The 19,917-nt window shown below is 46.7% G+C and overlaps 1 protein-coding gene and 1 non-coding gene across 5 annotated transcripts in view; one reads left to right on the top strand and one right to left on the bottom strand.

Moving 5' to 3' along the window:
• Nup214 (nucleoporin 214) overlaps window positions 1–19,917 on the top strand; it is an 85,077-nt gene that overhangs the window by 61,807 nt on the left and 3,353 nt on the right. For 3 of the 4 annotated variants that reach the window (XM_055600185.1, XM_055600184.1, XM_055600187.1), the window contains 4 exons: window positions 242–312; window positions 8,538–8,691; window positions 13,740–13,892; window positions 17,944–18,115. In XM_055600185.1, coding sequence (XP_055456160.1) covers window positions 242–312; window positions 8,538–8,691; window positions 13,740–13,892; window positions 17,944–18,115 — 550 coding nt within the window. The remainder of the gene's footprint in view (window positions 1–241; window positions 313–8,537; window positions 8,692–13,739; window positions 13,893–17,943; window positions 18,116–19,917) is intronic. The other variant, XM_055600186.1, reaches the window with a different exon arrangement.
• On the bottom strand, window positions 7,628–7,730 carry LOC129671816 (U6 spliceosomal RNA). The gene has a single exon (XR_008719406.1). It is a non-coding gene; the product is annotated as a U6 spliceosomal RNA (small nuclear RNA).

The raw sequence follows: 19,917 nt of genomic DNA, 5'->3' as shown, positions 1-19,917 counted from the left end.
CTCAAAAAGTGACTGGTTCCTTCCATAACATCCATGCCACTGTTGCATGAATAGGTACACCCTCTCTGGCAGGCTAGTATTGTAGCATGCAGGCGTAAGGCCACTGCTGGATAAGTCCAGGGAAGACTTTTACCCCCAGTGGTGTCCATAGCACGTCTAAATGCTGTAGATTGTTTGGTTTGGTTTTAATTTTGATGTTAAAGATTTGTCCAAACTGAACCTTTGTCTTTGTGTCTTATAGGTTTTGGGTCTAGTAATACTGGTTCTGTGTTTGGTCAAGCAGCCAGTACTGGTGGATCAGTCTTTGGCCAGGTGAGTATGCATGGTTGTTGCTATTTGTGTCAGCATCTATCAAGTTTTCCCCAATGTAATAGACTCAGTTCACGCTCAGGGTCCAGGTTACCAAACAACCACATGCAGTTTTCTGGGGGGGAGGGGATTCTTTCCAGACAGGATTTCTCTGTGTAGCCCCTGGCTGTCCTGGAACTCACTCTTCTGTAGACCAGGCTGGCCTCACACTACCACTCCTGGTTCCACATATAGTTCTTAACCAGGCCTTCGATGCCTTCAGGATGAAGATTCTACTGCAGACCACAAAAGAGTAACCAGTGTATCATTCTTTGACAGTATTCTGAGAGAAAGCTCTTATCTGGGCTCTGCCTACCTGCCTGTTCTCTTAGGCCAAGGCTTACTGTAATCCACAAACCAGCAGACCAAAGCCGCCTCTCAGCTTTGGTTTTTTGCTTTGTTGTTTTTGTTTTTGTTTTTCTTTTCTTTTCTTTTCTTTTTTTTTTTTTTTTTTTTTACAGCTATTGTGCTAAGGGTGGTTTTTACTTATTTATTTTTATAGGGACTGAATCTAGGGCCTTACAAGTACTCTACCCCTGAACTACATCCCAAATCCCCCATGTCCCCTCTTTTTTTGTTGTTTTTGTTTTTGCTTTTATTTTGAAACTAGGTTTTATGTTTCCCAGACTGGCCTTTACTTGTAATTCTCCTGCCTCAGCCTCCTAAGTAGCTGGAATTTCAGACCTGTACCACCAAGCCCAGCATTTTGTTATCATAGTTTTCAGATTTAAAGTGATTGTTTAAGAAGAAGACTGTAGCAGAGAATACAGCATCTGGCCCTGTGCTGAGCTCTCTGTAGTCCCAAGGCCTCCCGGTGGCCTGAGCTGTGGCACTTGGGCCAGGAAGAGTTTTGGTGCTTCATTGAAGTAACTCATAAAATCAGGTTGACTACTGCGTAGGGAAGTGCTGTTACTGTCCCCATTTAAAATAAAAGAACAGTGGGGTCTGAGAGAGAGTCAGAGACCACCAGCTGCGCCCAGCACAGCATCCTCACAGTGGTCTTCAGAAGACAAGTGAGATGACTGTGAGCTCATGAGGCCACAGTGAACACATGCGGTGGTGGGCGTGATGGGTTTCTTACACATCCTCGGGAGCTTTTCTTTCCCTCTTTGGAGATGGGCTCTACCTTCGTTAATGTTCTTAGAAGAGAGGGGTGATCTTTGGGAATAGAAGCCTACTAAGAATGGTGGGGAATGCTTTTTAAAATATGGACCCCCCCCCTTTTTTTTCAAGACAGGGTTTCTCTGTGTAACAGTACTGGCTGTCCTGGAATTCACTCTGTACACCAGGCTGGTCTCAAACTCACAGAGCTCTTCCTGTCTCTGCCTTCTGAGTACAGGGATTAAGGCATGAGCCACCGTTTTATAGCAGACGCCCTTTTTTTTTTTTTTTTTTTTTTTTTTTTAATGAGTTTTGTTGATGTTTGGGTTTGGAGGGGGATTGGTTTTTTTGTTTGTTTTTGTTTTTCTGTTTTTTGTTTTTTTGTTTTTTTTTTTCCTTGTGCATTGGTGTTTTGCCTGCACGTATGTCTATGTGAAGGTATCAGGTGCCCTGGAACTGGAGTTACAGATGGCCAGGAATTGAACTGGGAATTGAACCTAGGTCCTCTGAAAGAATAGCGAGTGTTCAACTGCTGAGGCATCTCTCTTGTTTTTTTGTTTTTGTTTATTTTGTTTGTTTGTTTTTGAGGAAGGTTTCTCTCTATGTAGCCTTGGCTTTCCTGGACTGGATTTGTAGACCAGGCTAGCCTTGAACTCCGCCTGCCTCTGCCTCCCTGAGTTCTGGGATTATAATTGTGCATCACTAAGCCCAGAAAAAACTCTTTTGTGGTTGTTTTGTTTTGTTGGTTTTGTTTTATTTTATTGGTTTGGTTTGGTTTGGTTTGGTTTGGTTTTGTTCGTTTTGTTTTGATTTGGTTTTTGGTTTTCTGGTTGGTTGGTTGGTTGGTTGGTTTGGGGTTTTGTTTTGTTTTTTTTTTTGTTGTTGTTGTTTTGGGGTTTTTTTTGTTTTTTCTTTTGAGACAGAGTTTCTCTATGTAGCCTTGGTTGCCCTAGACTCACTTTGTAGACCAGGCTGGCCTTGAACTCACAGAGATCAGCCTGCCTCTGCTTCCCTGAGTGCTCAAAGGTGTGCGCCACCACACCTGGCACCAGAAATCCTATTTTTAAAAGCAGTACTAAAGTAACATACCAAGCCAAGGTGGGGAAATGGGAAAGGTGGGGACCTAGAAAAGGCAAGTGGAGCCCAGGAGCCAGTTGCTTCCTGAGCACATTCGCTAGCTTGAGAAAACCAGGGTATTTGTAGTCAGTAGCTCCCGTGGTAAATGGACAGAAACCAAGGTGTGTACAGAGTGGAGAGTCTGGAAGGGACCAGCTCCAGATTCATGGTGCTTGGCCTGTATAAGTGCTCTGATGACCCAGTATCGCAAGAAAAGCACAGTATTGTAGTTTAGAAACCCTTCACTCCATGCCTTAAGTTATCCCTAAGAACACTTTCCCACAGGCAGATCAATTAGAAGGCTCTCTCGACAGGAACAGAGGGAACATCAGAAGAAGTCCATTTACAGACCCTTCCATTAGACACCTCTGTTTTACGTGTTTAAAAGATGTAAGAAAATTCCAGTAAGAATGAGAAATTCTAAGAAGTGTCAGAGCAATTTTAAAAGGACCAGATAGAACTCCTATGTGTGTGTGTGTGTGTGTGTGTATCTGTATATGTATATGTATATATGTATATTTACATACATATGGGGGGAATGTAATAATTGGCATTAACAGCTGAACAGATAAAACCTCTTCTGGCTTAGCAGATGTGTTCTGAGTATGTAACCGAGAGGAGTAAGTGAGGCCTTTTGTCCAGCAAAGACAGGGATGAAAACAGTCTTAGCCCTGCATCTGTAATAGCAAAGCCAGGAAGCAACCCGCCTCTCAGAAGATGCAGAGCAGACAAGTTTGTGCTATTTTCTTCTAGCAAAAAAAGACAAAGCCTGGCCGTGGTGGCACATGCCTTTAATACCAACCCAGTAGGCAGAGGCAGGCGGATCTCAGAGTTCAAGGCCAGCCTGGTCTACAGTGTGGGTTCTAGGACAGCCAAGGTCACACCTGTCTCAAAAAAAAAAGAAAGGGGGGAACAGGAGAAAGAGCAGCAGGGTACAGTGTGCTGCCCCTAACAGAACAAATTGGAAGCACGCACACCTGCAGTGATGTGCGGAGAGGGAAGCCGGCTGCCACAGTACTTACCCTCATACTGCCAAGGACGGGCATCGTCACCTGAGGTGACAACAGTTCCAGTAGCAGTCACTTTTAGGGCTCTTGTGTATGAGGTATTGGAGGAACTCCATAAGCACTGAGTGTGCTGATTAGAGCATTGGGCTCACAGGGTGATAATCATATGTCAGAATTCATTGAGCCTTTCCTATGGAAAGTTTGAACTTAACAAAAAGATTAGGGCTGATGTGATGGATAGTGAGAGCAGAGGTATGCATACCCATGCACACATACACACACCCTATACATAGTATTTTAAAGGGAGCTGGGAAGCTGGTATGGTGGTCCAGCGTTCAGGAGGTGGAGGCAGGTGGATCTCTGTGAGTTCAAGGCCAGCCTGGTCTATAGAGCAAGTTCCAGGACAGCCAAGACTACAGAGTAAAAACCCTCTCTTGAAGAAAAAAAAAAAAAAAGGCAGGCGGTAGTGGCCCATGCCTTTAATCCCAGCACTCAGGAGGCAGAAGCAGGCAGATTTCTATGAGTTCAAGGCCAGCCTGTTCTACAGAGTGAGTTCTACACAAAGAAACCTGTCTTGGAAAACAAAAACAAACAAAAAAATAGACAATTAGAAAAGAAGACAGTGCTGTTGTACAGTATTATCATGGCTTGAGCCAGGCATAACATAACCTGAGCCTGCCGCTCCAGCACTCAGGAGGACAAGCCAGAAAGATCACAAGACAAGTTCAGAGTCAATCTTGACTGAACTGTGACTTGCAGTGTAGCTCAGTAGTAACAGGCTGGTGACCTGAGTTTGAGCCCCAGGAATCAAGAGATGGAAAGAGAACTAACTCCTGCAAATTGTCCTGACCTTCACATGTATGCTGTGGTCTCACACACACAAAGTTGGGAAGAACTGAATTGGTAACTTAAATGTTTCATTTTACCACAGTTTAAAAAAAGAAAATAGACATGACAGCCCATTACCTGTCATCCCAGCACTCAGGAAGTGGAGGTGGGAAGATTTCTGCAAGTTTAAGACCAGGTTGTGCAATCTTTGGAACCCACATGATAGAACGAGAGAATTGACCCCACTAAATTTGTCTTTTAATCTCCACATGCTTGTCGTGACACATACACAAGTAAATGTAATTGTTTAATAAAGGATAGATAACTAACAGACGTAAAGGTGTTCAGTCTCATTAGTAATACAAATCAGAACCACAGACACATATACCAATAAGACTGCAAAAGCTGGAGGGACTGGGGAGCTGCTCACCAGCTAACGTGCTTGTTAGGCATGAGCGTCCTGACGTGTGGATTCCCAGCATCCACATCTACAAGCAAAAAGCTAGGCGATGGTGCTCGCCTGTGACTCCAGCCCTGAGAAAGCAGAGGCAGGAAGCTTTCCAGTGCTTCCTGACCAGCAAGCCTAGCCAATAAGTGAAGTCCAGATTCAGTGAGACCCTGTCTCAAAAATAAAAGAAAATGGAGATGCTATTGAAAACACGCAGTGTCAACACCTAGCTTCGCACACAGACATAAAGGAACTACCTAGAATAGCTCTTTGCACGTATATCTCACGTTACAAGAGAAATGTGATCGGGGCCAGCAAGATGGCTCAGAGGGTGTGGCCTAATGGCCTGAGTGTGATCCCTGGAACCTACATAGTAGAAGGAGAGAACCAGCTCCCAAGACTCTTCTCCCCGTGTGGTGCACACATGAGTGTATAAAATAGCCTTCAAGACTTTTATATTCAAAAGAGAAGAATTGTCATTTGTTTAGCCAAGTGTTACGGTGCAAGCCGGGGAATCACAGTTCAAGTGAAGTTTAAATGAAGTGTTTAGGTTTGATGAGTAAGTTACAGGATTAGAAGTCTCTGGGACTGGTTTAGCAGTAGCGTATTGGTCACAATGGGTTTCTAGTAGCCTAAAACTAAAGCAACGCAAATACTGTCACCATTCAGGTGGCTGGCTGCATGGGTAAGGTTCTGCAGTCCAAGCTCAGTGGACCCAGCTCTGGAAGCACGCAGTTGGAGCCGATGCCAGGGACTGACACAAACACGTGTTGTATTTGCCTACTTTTCCTATCTCACCAAGAGCCTTTTATGTTTACTGCCACATTCCCTGGGCCTAGGACTGTGACTGACAGAGATATTGTTGAAATGAATTAGTTTTTAGCTGGTGGGGAGTAGTCCTCAGAAAACCTGACTGGCCAAGATGTGAAAGGATGTAGAAATCATTCCCTCACACTAAAGAACGCCATGAAAACTCCAGATGGTGTAAACAACACTTACTCTAAGGGCTTCGAGACAAATCATTTCATACCAATCAGTAAAATTAGTAATTCTGGCCATTCGTGACCTCAGATTGGCAGAGTGAGCTGGCTTGCCTCTGTGCCGCAGTAGCTATAGTGACTGCTACGCAACGGGAGGCTGGGAGCCAGAATGACCAGAAGGCTCACGGTTTTGTCACTTGTTGGCTCTGATGTCGGCAGAACACCTACATCTGGCCTTTGTGTGTTCTGGTCTGATTATGGAGGCTGACCTGAGGCTGTAGGTCAGGGGTTCTCAACCCTCCTAATACAACCTTTTAATAGTTCCTCATGTTGTAGTGACCTCCAACCACAAAGTTATTTTGTTGCTACTTCATAGCTGTTGTAACTATGTTGTAATTTTGCTCCTGTTATGAATCATAAATATCTGACATGTATGATATTTGATATGCCACCCCCCAAATGGCCATGACCCCCAGGTTGAGAACAACTGCTGCAGAGCCTCCCAAGATCTTGGCCTTAGAATCCCAAGGAAGCTTCATTGTCTCCTCACACGGCCTTTGTTGCTCCAGAAGAGTATCTGGGCAGGGAGTGACGCTGGGCTTTAAAGCTTGTTTTTCATAAAGGAGGGAAGGAGGCAGGCAGCCTGTTGAATTGGTTCCAGAGAGTTGGGGGCTACAGGTGAGCATGGTATGTCAGAAGCTTGGACATGGAAGAAGGGCCTTGCTAAAGAGTGAGAAATAGCTGCTGGCAGCAGCATGAATGACCAGTGAACATGTGGAAAGACAAAGAGTACATAAAACATTGGGAAAACTAAAATCCAGTAGGCTGGGTGGTGCTGGGCCAGACCTTTAATTCCAGCACTCAGGAGGCCATCCTGATCTTTAGAGCAGTTATAGGACAGCCAGGACCACACAGAGAAACCCTGTCTCGAAAAATCCATCAATCAGATAATACTTGCTACGTTGTTGAGAACATGGAGAGTCAAACCTTCCTTCATTGCTGTGGTTCTGTATAACTGTACACTGTGGACTGTAGCTTGAGGCTGCTCCATGAACTAAAACCACTGCTGCATGACCCAGCAGTTTTGGCAAGGTTATAACCAAAGGAATTGAAAAAAAGGACCTCCAGCAGATGCTTATGCCAGCGTTCATTGTAGGTGAAGCACCTGTGTCAGTCATCGGACAAATGATAGATGACATGTGGACTGTCCATCAATGGAATAGTACTTGGCCATAAAAAGAAGTGCAGTTCTGATTCGTGCTGCACATGACTTGGGCAAAGCAGACTAAGCCAGCTGCAATGAGATAATCCTGGATGACTCTACTTGTAATAAATACCTTCGGTGTGTAACTTCATCAAGACAGGTTAAACTGAGAAGGGCTAGAGCAGTGGTTCTCAACTTTCCCAATGCTGCGACCCTTTCATACGTCTAGGTGACCCCCAAAACTGTAAAATTATTTTGTAACTAATTTTTCTACTATTGAATGTAAATACCTGTATTTTCCAGTGATCTCTAAGGGGTCATTGGACCCCAAGATTGAAAGGGGCCAAGGGTACCTCCCTTAGCTTAGCTTGTAAACACTGGGTCAGCCCAGTGCTGTACGGGCACAGGTTGTGAGGAGATAATCTGCAGATAGTCCAGAGTAGCTAGAAGAGAGTGGTGCTGGAGGCGGGGCTAAGTGGTGACCCCCATGCTTTGCAGAGACGCTCTCGTGCTCAGGAGGTGCTGACAAAGCCCTTCTGAGCAGGAGTTGCCTTTCAGTTGCAGTTTTTTGTTTTGTTTTTTTTTTTGTCTTTTTTTAAGCAAGGAACATTTCACAGATTTGAGTATCATCCTTGCACACGGCCATACTAATCTCTGTATCATTCTAATTTTAGGATATGTACTGTCTAGGCAAGCACTCAGGTGCAGTTCTAGAGCTGGGTTCATTTCCTGCCGCTTTGAAGTGGGCAGTTTTCTGTCTCACAGGAAGGATGAGCCGCACCTCTGTGCCCCTGAGCTTGCAGCCCCCATTGTTCCTCTGCACCACTGCCCTTTCCTAAAGCCTGTCTTACTCTGCATTATCAGCCAAGGAGATGTCAGCTTAACTAATGAGCAGTCCCTAAAACACAAGCTGGTCTCCCTAAAAGGACCAGTTTCTAAACAGAAACTGAGTGCTTGGTGCATCTCTGAGTCAGCATGTGCCCTGAGTTAGCAGCACCCTGTGAGTGCTTGGATGGAATCCAACAGTGGTCATCACTTCAGCCACGGGGCTAATTTAGGCTGCTCTGCAGCACTGGGCAAGTCATTGTGAATTACAAGTGCACAAATGGAGAGGAATGCCTGAAAATCACTTACTATTGCTGATGACTTCAGCTGACAGTAGAGGAATGTGAAGAGATGGTAGCTCCTCCTTGCTTTCAAACTTGCATTTGGTGGATCTGCACTGCTTGATTTTCCTGTCCCTGGTGTTGGGTCAGACAGTGCAGGCAGCATGGCGGAAAAGCGTTGAGCACCCCTACCTACTCTAAATGCAGTAACCCAAGAACCTCAGATTTGTAGGCAATCTCCAGAATCAGCCTCCCTGGGCTGTTGGAGTTTTCCTTCCAGAATTGATGAGAATGTGCCTGCTTTCTCCATCCCTACCAGCTGTGAGCCTCTTCTGCCAGGATATAGCCTCTCACCCTTTCTTGCTTCCTGTTCCTCCCACCCCCATTTGTTTTTTTTAGCAGTCATCCACTTCCAGTGGTAGCGTGTTTGGGTCTGGAAATGCAAGAGGGGGCGGTTTCTTCAGTGGCCTTGGAGGAAAACCCAGCCAGGATGCTGCCAACAAAAACCCATTCAGCTCGGCCAGTGGGGCCTTTGGATCTACAGCCACCTCAAGTAAGTGAGACTTTTCCCAGCCCGTTCATCCTCTGATGCCATTGGCATCTTGTGCTATTACCAAAGCTTCAGGAACAAATACAAAAGGGGGTTAAGCTAGCAAGGGGCTATATCCACATGGCTCTGTTTGAGTGAGGTATCTTCTGTAGTCATGAAAAGACAGCAGAGCTGCAGGGAGAGATGAGTGTGACAGGCTGCTTCTCTCCCAAGGCCCAGTGTGTTCCATTTCCTACCCTGAGACCACATGAAGGCAACACAGGCAGACAGCAGTCATGAGCAGCCACACTCCGGCACAGCACTTCTGCTCGCCTGGCTCTCTGACTCTGAAGTGCACTGACAGTTGCCCGGAGCCTGCATGTCATCACTTACCTTTACTGCCTTTTCCCCTGAGGCTGTACTTCCTAGCACTTTTTCTCCAGCTAATTTCTCATGCTGTGCATTGATCTGCCTGTCACAGTTGGAAGCATCAGATGGTATATACTGCTGCTGTGGCTGCGATTGCAAGTTGGGTTCTTGTCATCCTCACCTTAACTGCTTCCAGTTAATGTGCTGTATTGGGCGGTACAAGATATTGATGACTCTTGTGTTTGTCTCTCCCGGCCGTTTCCATAACATTGAGGTCTTTGGAATTAAGAGCAATGTTTTCTGTCCCAGTTTTGCCTTCTGGCTGTATAGATCAAGGACTGGTTGTCCTGATGTCTCTGCTCTGCTAACATGTAGCAGGCTTGCTCATCAGGGCTTCTCTCCTAAGTCACCAGGCTATGCCAGGAGGGATATAGAACCTAGAGTGAAGGGATCTCAGAAATCGTATTTTCAACAACTGTTTTGCAGTCGAACAACAGATAGGCAAAACAAAAATGGGTTCATGCCAAAGCAGGGGTTGAGAATCCTGATGTAGTGGAAATGTTTGACCAGCTGTCCCCCAGGACTGAAGGGCTCTGTGTAGCAAATGCTGTAAAAGCGTAGTCCTTTCAGATCAGAGCAAGAAAACAGCAGATACGGAGCTCAGATACATGTAACATGCCAAACACAGAACTCAGCACAGTCACTTGGCATGCTGGTTAGAAATTGGGGTCAATCACAAATTTAGGTCATCCTCTGTGAGGCCATGTTACCGGCCAGTTTTGTTAATGGCTTAGATGTGTCATATCCCTGTAAAAATGCCTCTCCCGGCCAATTTATCTTTGCTTGTCAACTGCCTTCTTCCAGAGGTCAGTCTGAGCTGGTGTGCACTAGTGCCTGCGAGTCAGCCTTGCGAATCCCTCCCTGTGCACACATGCAGTGCCTTAAGTCTGCTGGAGGGAGTGTGGACCTAAGGGGGGTGGGAAAGCACCACACACCAGGACTCTAGTCATGCAATACCTATTTGTCCACATACCAGACACCTAGAGGTCTTAATGTTTTGTTTTTTGTTTTGCTTTGTTTTGTTTGACATGATTTGGTAGTGAACGAGACCAGGAACTTGTTGATCCCTGAGACTAAAGTGTAGGCTTAGTGAAAGGCAAGAGCAGTGGAGAGGCTGAGCAGCACTCTAGGGAAGGGCATTGTCCTCTTTCTGCCTTTCTCCCTGGTGACTCTGGCATTTGGTGCTTCTGAGCACTGTTGTGTTCCTGAGCTGAGTCCCCCTTGTTCCCTGCCCACCTGTCACACAGGCCCTCCTCTGCTGCCTTATCCCCCATCCCCACCTCTAGTCTTCTTTGCCGTGGTCAGGAAATCCATCTCAAGTCAAATGTTTCTAAGTTGCTTTTATTTTGCCACAGTTCTTGTGCAGAACCCTTTTGCCTAGGGTCCAGGCTGCATGAAAACATGACCAAGAGAGACAATCTGAGAACACTGTAGCCAGTGTATGTCCTTTTGAGAAGTCTTGGCATTCCCAGAGACTGCCGAAGACAGGTGGTTAGACTCAGGCCATCTGTAACGCAGCACCATGTGTGCATCGTCACCTTAAGTCTCATCCTGCCACCCAGTTAGTATTGTCCTCTACATGCTTTTTCTCTTCAAGGACCTGAAGGACATTTGTGTTGGAACAGGGAGGTCATTTGTTTCAAGCCTGCAGCCGCAAAAGGCTCCCTCAATGGCTGTTCTGGGGGAAGCTGTCCTGGAGCGGAGCCTGGGTGGCTCTAGACTGAGAGCCCCTCTGAGTGCACTGGACCCGTGTCCTGTGACGTCAGACCTGCAGAAAGATGGACCCTGACCTCTATGACACTCTTTATGTCACATTTAATTTGGAGTGGGTCAGACCTTGACATGGGATGTAATAGTTGGAAGTTTTGCCATACACTAAAAGGAGCCCGAGGCCTGCGTGCAGGGTGGAAGCCAGAGCAGGTACCAGCTGCTCTTGTCTTTAGCATCCCCAAGTATTAGTCCTTGGCTGACTCCACAACAAATATTTTATTACTGGCTTATTCCTTCATGCTTGAAGACTCTTCCACAGTGAAACACACTCCATCCACCAACATATTTATTTAGTGTGTTTTTAAAAGCTGGGCCAGCATCCAGTTGTGTTGGCTCATGCCTTTAGTCCCAAAGACAAGTGGCTCTGAGTTCAAGGCCAGCCTGGGTCTAGAAGTAAGTCCTTACTCCCCTGAGCACCTGCTCTGTGCTGAGGTGTAGAGGAAGCCAAAGGTGAAAGAGCAGCAGGGAGTCTTTGTAGTCTTTCACAGATTGTCAGAATTGTTCCTGGGTGGTGTCACTTACCTGAGGTCACAGAGCTATCCAGTAGTTAGCCTAGGCCCGGCTGCAAGCCTCAATCTATTCTACTGTAATGTGGGACAAAGGGATCTTTGTTTTTAGGTAATTATATGAAAATGTGCATACTGAAGGGTTATCGTGTGATGTATACATCATGTGTGTATACACATGTGATGTCTGTATATACGTGTGTGCATGTGTATATATGTGTATGTGTCTACACATACGTCCACAAAGAAAAAATGTTTTTGAAACATTACCATTTCTTAATGGTGAAAACATTTTTAAAAAATGCTTCTAGCCTTAAAAAAAAGTAGACTGTGTACATCATTACCCATAGTCCCCTCCTGTACAATAGAACAGTTTCCTCCTGCTTGTTTCTCTGTTTCATCTGTTTGTTTTATCTGAGGGGGTGGGCAGGGTAGGCATGTCCACATGGCAGCTCGAGCATGCAGGCCAGAGGACAGTTCTCAAGGGTTGACTCTTCTATCATGTGGGTCCTGGGGATCAAATTCAGGTTGTAAGGCTTGGCAGCAAGAGCCTTTACCCACTAAGCCATCTGGTTGGCTCTTACTACTCAACCTTTCCCCCTTTCCTGTATCACCAGACTCTGGTAGCCACCATTCTACTCTCACCCCCTAATAGACCAACTTTTATAGATTCCATAAATAAGTGAGGTCATGAGGTATTTGTCTTTCTCTGTACTTAACACAATCTCCAAATCCATGTTGATACAAACAACTGGAATTTATTCTGTTTGTGGCTAAATAGTATATATACTGTGTTTTCTTTATCTAGTCCTCAATTGATGGACACGAAGATGTTTCCATTTCTTCGCTCTTGTGGGCAGAGCCGCAGCTGTCTCTCTGGGACTGACTTTATTTGACAGAAGGTCCTTAGAAAGAAAGGGATGAAGGTTCCAAGTGGTCTCCGGCGTCACAGAAATTAAGTGTTCTAGTATGGTCCCAGTAAAAGTCTTCCATTTTTTATGTGGTCACACCACATTTCATTGGAAGGAGGTCCCACCCCTAATCTTGTACTTGAAATTGCTGTTTAGAGGTTCTGTGTTGGCAGCACTGGTTGGGTTAGAAGACTGAAGCTGAAGTGAGGGATGTAGTGTTGTGAAGGGAGTACAGGCAGCCTTACCTGGATCCTTAAGAGAGGGCACACTGTCCAGAGTACAGCCACGTGTGCCCACCATAAGGGAGCTAAAGCAGGCTCTACCCAGCTTGCTCTCAGGGTCAGACATGATTAACAGTGGATCCTCAGCCAGCCAGCCCTCTGGTCTTCAGAGCAGTGGCTGTGCTTTGGTAGTACTGAGAGATGACCAAGTGCCTAGAATGAGACCACTCCCTGCCCAGCTTAGCTCAGGATCACTGCAGCGGTCATGATTATCTGGTTCAAGCTCCCATTAGGGTAAGCTGTAGCAGAGTAACGAGACCTAAGAACTTAGTGGATTGGGGTGGGCCAACTCTTCTAGCAGCTCGGCTTTGAAAGTGACTGTAAATGCACCCTAATTCCTTGTCACTGACACCAGAAACGCCTGGTAGCTGGGGAAAGTTGGACCTGTGCCCAGGTTCGTATTTTTTGCTTTGTGACATGCTCAACTCTGTTAGGCATGTGGCTGTCACACATGCCTAACATTTGTATATACATTTGACAGTGATTTGATCTGTGTCTTCAGGCAGTACTCCTTCCACATCTCAAGGCAGCCTCTCTGCCCTGTCATAAGTGCGACAGGCGTAGTGGTGCACATCTGTCATCCCAGCACTGGGGAGGCAGAGGCAGGCAGATCTCTGTGAGTTTGAGGCCAGCCTGGTCTATAAAGCGAGTCTAGGACAGCCAGGGCTACACAGAAAAACCCTGTCTCAAAAAAACGAAATATCTATATGTAAGGACATTGTTCCTGACCCCACCCCCACCCCCTCCCCCTTTCCTCTCCCCCTCAGGTCAGGGAGCAGTGGCAGCAGACTGCACAGCTCAGACAACAGCCAGCACACCAGCTGGCAGCCCTGTGCTGGGCCAGGCTCTGCTTTGGCTTTGAATCTTCTAGTTTGACCTGAGAGATGAGATCTGGCCTTGTAGAGAAGTGAAAACCCAGGAGGCAAGCCAATGGTTGTCTTTGATGGGTGGACCAAGACCTCTAGGAGTGCTGCTGTGAGGCCTCTGTTGCCCTTTAGTTTTCTCCTTGTAGAGCTGCACCAGGAAATCCCGAGCCTGCATGTCAGTGATTTCAGACTCATCATCAGGAGCTCCCTGCATGCCGGGCTGCAGCACTGTTCCTGTTTGTTCAGACACTCAGCTGATGTGTGTCCCTCCTATTCAAATGCCCTCACCCCTGTTCTTGGTCCCTTTAGATACCTCTAGTCTGTTTGGAAACAGTGGCGCTAAGACGTTTGGAGGGTTCGGCAGCTCTTCCTTCGGGGACCAGAAGCCTGCTGGCACATTCAGCTCTGGCGGTGGGAGCGTGGCATCCCAAGGCTTTGGCTTTTCCACTCCAAATAAAACAGGTAACCCACAAGTATGACCCGTGCTGGTCTGTGTGCAGGTGTGACTCATGAGTTTCCATAGGTGCACGTCTGGGGGCGGTGTCCCTGGGTGCTTATCTCAGGGAGTGGAGTTGCAGTAAGGAAGAAGTTACCTACTTTGTTCTCCAGTTTATTTCTGTATCTATTGAGCATCTGCTGCATATCAAATACATAAGACACACTTTTTAAAAATAGAAATTGGGCATGGTGGTGTGCACCTTCAATTGCAGCTCTCCAGAGACAAAGGCAGGCGGATCTCTGTAAGTTCGAGGCCAGCCTGGTTTACATAGTGAGACCTTCTCTGCAAAGCTAAAACAGAACAAAAGCTTTTCTTTGAGGAGGTGTGTAATATAGCATTTAAAAGACCTTAATCTTCTCTAGGAAGGCTATGAAAATATTTTGGAATTGTGAAAAAAACCAATCCAACATGGCAGTGCATGTCTGTAACCCAATCAGAAGGAAGGCTGAGGGAGCCAGATCTCTGTGAGTTTGAGGCCAGCTTATTCTACATAGTGAGACCCTGACTCAAAAGAAGGGGGCAAAAGTAAGGGAACCTGGCAGGAAATAACTAGGGAGCCTTCTGAAGCAGGGGGTTACCCACAATGCTCAACCCTCCTCCTTACATCATCTTTCGCTTTCCCAAGTTTCTGTTTTAGGCTTTTGTTTGAGTTTGGTTTTTTGAGATAGTATCTTCGTATACAAGCAAAGCTACCCTGAACTCATGATCCTCCGGCCTTAGCCTCCTAGACACTGGGATCATGAGTCTGTGCCACCCTTTTTAACCTTTTCCTTGAAATACACATCTATGAACTTTTAAATAATTTTTGCATACTTTTCACTAAAGGTTTTCATAAAAAGAGCAATATGCATTAATATGAAATGTATTACATATTTTTGTGTGAGTGTATTGCCTACATGTGTGTCTGTGTACCATCTGCTTGCCTTGGTCCTCCTGGAGGTCAGAAGAGGGTGTTGGATCTCCTGGAACTGGAGTTACAGATGGTTGTGACCTGCCACATGGGTGTTGGGACTTGAACCCGGGTCCTAGAAGAGCAACCATTGCTCTTAACTACAGAGCCATCACATGTTGTTAATTTCCATCACCTGCCTGGGCTGAAGTCTGTAACTACCTGCAATGCTGGTCCTGTTGCTGGAAGAGTGTGGAATAAGGTTCTTGGGAGCGCCAGGGATGGTGCTGCCAAAAGGAGGCCTCTGGAACTCCATCCCCTTTGGGGAGTGGGCATGATTATTTGCTCTTGGATGGATGCCATGTTTTGAACTGGCCCCTGTCTGAGGAGGTGACACTAACCTTGAAATGGCTGACCGAGATTAGAAGGTGACCCTGAAATGCAATATTTCTAGATGCATGCTGTGTCCATTTTCTAAGACCCTGGCTTGGCAACTTGGTCCTAGGTTGCTAAGTTCTTCGTATCTTTTCTATAGGATTTTAAAAAGGGACTAGAAATAGGTATTGCAGCTTGGTTTTGAGGACACACAGAGAATAATTTCACAATGAAAAGGCCACAAAGCTTTTGGCTCTGGTTACAAGGACAAGTGCAGAGCTAGTGCTACCAGTAGCTCAGATGGTCAGCATGGCTCTCTCGGCAGCCTTCCTCAGCCCCGAGGTGGGTGACTCCTGATCAGTGGCTGCCGTCCTGCACAGCTGCATGGTACACAGTACAGTCAGACAAGCATGAACTTGTAAGAAACATCGCTTCCTTAAACACTGAGCCTTTTCCATCTCTTCAGGCACCTGATGTTTCCTTTACCTCTTCTGTTCTGTGTGTGATTCTGTGTTCCACATTGTGTCCCAGTTGATTGAATTGAGAACCTGACGATTGTGTTTTCTTAGATGAAAAATATACCTCCTACCTTAAAAATTATTTTCCTAATTCTGATTTTTCTATTTGGTGAGCACCCAGAGTGGGGAGTTTTACAGGCAGAAACACCTACTGTCCCACACACTGAGAAGAATGTCTGTCCCGCCCTCAGAAGCACCAGTCCTGCAGCCCAGCTTGCCCACATGCTCAGGGAACCACTGTCCAAAGGTGGAGTCAGAGGCTTGGACAGAGGGCTGGGGTGCACCCAGTGGTAGAGCATGAGGTCATGAGAGCCTGTGAGTAAATCAGTAGGAGCCCCCACTCAGGAGGCAGCATAACCCCTCTCACTGTGAGGGACTCCAGGCCAATGCTTTGGATGAGCCTTTGAAAGCTAAGTGTCTGCTCATCCTCCTTTCAGTAAAACTGCATCAGAGCTAAGACTGTTGGAGGTCAGCAGGGAAAGGACAGGAACTGAACCTGACCATGGCCTCACTGCCAGCCAGCCCTGGCTTTACACCCCTATTTCATCGTCAGAGCTATTAAGCTGCTGAGCAACTCCTCGTTCGGAGTGAGTTGTCTGACCCCAGAACTAAGACCAAAGCAACCATTCTATCTCATTTAGCTATGACCCAGCTTTGTCTTGTGTGTCTGTGTACGTGCCTGTGTGTCTGCCTGCCTGCCCATCTCTGTCTGCTTACCCTCCTGCCTGCTCCTTTCCAGGTTACTTTCTGTATCATTATAACCTCTCATTTTTCACTTACATTCCAGCAAGAAGTCTAAACAATATTGTGCACGAGGTGCTAGATGAAACCTTGTGTGTCTAGGAAGGGAGTGCAACTAGATCTCTGATCAGTTTAAATAATTAAAGCACAAAGGCTTTTTTAGCACTTTTTTTTTCCATTGTGTTTATGTTTGTAATGCACGCCTCTGTAGCACAGCCTGGAATTTCACTCAAGGTTTTAAAATACAGAACCGTAACCCAAACATGAGCTGTGGTAAAAAGTATCTCCTCCGTTGTGCAGCCCTTTGAAAGATAGACGCATAATTCAGTCTCGCAAGTAACAGCCTCACACTCACATGAGCGTACTCGTGCCCTCTATTTGATCTTCCTGGCTCGGGTGGCAGAGCGGTAGTGTGAGTGCAGTAAAGCCAGAGCCGCCTCTTGAACAGTAGCTTTGCTTTCAGTAGTCATGACCCTGCCTCCTTACCTGACCATATCATTGATGGGCTGACACTCCGGTACTCCCATTAGCACATAGTTCAAAACCAGTGTGAATCTTAGATGCCAGAGGAAGGGAGCCCTCATTTGAGCCTCATGCCTCCATCTGACTAAGCATACCTCATTACCTTTCTCCTGTAAACCTCAGAACTACAGCAACATCTTGGAGGCTTGCGGACACCTCAGGAGCAGGGGACTGACTCACGGATGGTCTTCCCCACCACTCAAAGCAGGCTGCCTGGTGCTTGACCTGACCCCATTCTGTTGTTCCACCCTGCCTGTTACGGCCTGCGGTCCTGATCTAGGCACCCAGGCCATCCTCCACAGCTGCCTTAACACCTCAATGCACACCACAGCCTTCCTCAAAAAGGAGGGTCAGTGTGCTTCTATAGTGACGGTGTGGAAAGCACTTGAAAAAAGTCCTCAATGCCACAAGTCAGATACACTGGCGATAGGCGTGCAGCCACCCAGCTGTAAATAAATAAAAGGTACGTGGCTGAGTGCCAGCGTGCATCACCCCGATTCTACCATGACCCATTTTGTAGGTTCTGCCAAGGAAGGGGCTTTGAACTTCCAACTTTATTAGTTGGGTTTTCCTAAAACTAGGAGCCTGGTCTGTGTGGTAACAAATACAAAACCTGTCATTCTGCGATTGCTGTGTTGGGACACAGCTTTGGGGATTGTGTTTTTTTGAGGAGTCGGAGACATCATGGGGCCTGAAAGGAACCTGGGATGGGCCTAAAGAGCCCGGGGTGGTTTGCCTCAGGAAGGCACTGGGATGCTCAGACATCTCAGTGCCATCGACCCTCTGCTCCTAGAGGAGGAAACATTGAGGGATTGAGGTTGGGGTGTTGTGCTTTTGGTTCTTGTGTTGGAGTTACTGACATCCTATCTCCCTTTTTCCTCTTTTGATTTTGGTTTCTGGCTGCTTGATGCCTTCTCTTCCTGCCTCCTTTTCTTTCTCCCTGTTTCTGTTTGCCTCTGTTTTGCTCAGGTGGCTTCGGTGCTGCTCCAGTGTTTGGCAGCCCTCCTACTTTTGGGGGATCCCCTGGGTTTGGAGGGGTGCCAGCATTCGGTTCAGCCCCAGCCTTTACAAGCCCTCTGGGCTCGACGGGAGGCAAAGTGTTCGGAGAGGGTACTGCGGCTGCCAGCGCAGGAGGATTCGGGTAAGCTGCAGGCGGGACCTGGGGAAACCACAAACTTGTGCCAGCTCAGAGCACTGAGGCCTGACATTCTTACCTTCTCTAGACCAGTCAGTGACCTGGAAGCCTTGCCTTGAAGTAGGCAAGAAGTTGCTAGGAGATTTGTTTCTTCCCTTAGGACAAGGTACATTGTAAGCCTGGGTGGATGTTGGCCACACTGCTAGCTGCCAGTATGGTCATCCGGTCATCAATACCCTGTTCTCTGGACCAGGTTTGGCTGTACCCATGTGGCAGTTCACACCTGTCTGTAACTCCCAAGACCTGACACCCTCACACAGGCACACATGCAGGCAAAACAACAGTGCACATAAAAGAAAAAGAAAACACCATGGCAGGGAGTTGCTTCTAATAGCTCTAGAATTTTAGTCTGCTTGCTAAAACCCCAAGGAGGGGAAAAAAAGCCTTTGCTGTGCCATAACATCTCAACTAAATATATGTGATGATAGCTACAGAGCCCCTCATTTGTAGGAGATACTGATGCCTGAAATGGGCCTAGGCAGGGTCTCACTCTTGCAGCTCGGCTCAGAATAGAAAGCTGAAGGTCAGGAGTACCGTGGGTGTCAGGCATGAGATGGCAGCAGCTTTATCCTGAAAATGAATCATGTTCTTATCAAAGTTGGCTCCACAGAGGAGTGCAAGACCACTCAGAGAGTATACAGGCGGACGGGCATTCCTTGGATGTCTTGTAGGGGCTAAAGGATCTTGGACAATTCTCCTTGGGAAACTCCAAGAACAACAGTTAAAAGAGAACTTCCAGGAGAGGGTTCAGAACCTCCCTAAGCCTGTGTTTTACAGTTCTACATGGACTCCCATCTGCCTACACTGGGAGTCTTGAGGCTTTTTTATTTATTTGAAAGCAACTATTTGCATTACTAGTCGAGAAGTCTCCCCGGGGTTGGAAGTGTAGCTCAGTGGTAGAGACTTGCTGGACATGCTTACAGTCTTGAATGCCATCCCCAGCACCACCTTCAGAAAGCCAGCTTTTTCCTGTGTGGGTAGTGTATGCCTGTTCAGGATGCTGAAGAAGAGGGCTGTGGAATCTGAAGCCAGCACAAGCTACATAGGAAGACCCTGTCCTAAAATAATAGTAAAGAAGTAAAAAGAGGGCTGGGGAGATAGTTCACTCAGTAAATCATTGCCACAAAAGCATGAAGACCCGAGTTCAATCCCCAGCACCCATATAAGAAGCTGAACGTGGTGTGTGGCTGTGGTTCCTGCACTGAGGAGGTGCGTCTCTGGAGCTTGTCAGCACACTGAATCTCAACCCCAGGCCCCAGTGAAACCCTGTCTAAAAACAAGGTGGCTAGCTCCCGAAGCATGACCCTTGAGGCTGACCCACACACACAGGAAGCTGAGGAGTATCCAGAATGTCTTAGCAGTCATGGCTAGCACGTTATCTAGGGCTAGTAAGACATAATAGCACAGACATTAAATCTCCGGGGAAAAAATGTCCTTACTCTAACCCTGGCAAAGATCTGAGGTCATTCCTAAAGTATGCATGCAGGGACAGTGGGACCCAGGTCCTGTCTGTTCTTTCAAGAAAATGCATCTCTTCTCTGCCTGGCCTCCAGGAGCCCCCACTGAACCCCTCAGGGTTTTAACTTACATCCTCAACCCCTTTTGCTGGAGCAAATCTGGAGGGAGAACCCTTGAATGAGGATTGTTCAAGGTGAGATAGCAAGGCAGAGAAGAAGATGTAGTTTCTATGTTGTTTTGTGTATTTATTGATTTTTATGAAACAAAATTCTGAGTGGAAAGGGTCCTGC

The sequence above is a fragment of the Psammomys obesus genome, unplaced genomic scaffold, assembly GCF_907164565.1.
Source record: "Psammomys obesus unplaced genomic scaffold, mPsaObe1.curated_primary_1811, whole genome shotgun sequence".
NCBI lineage: Eukaryota > Metazoa > Chordata > Mammalia > Rodentia > Muridae > Psammomys > Psammomys obesus.
The sequence above is the reverse complement of the archived record's forward strand: the minus strand, read 5'-3'. Positions and strand labels throughout refer to the sequence as shown.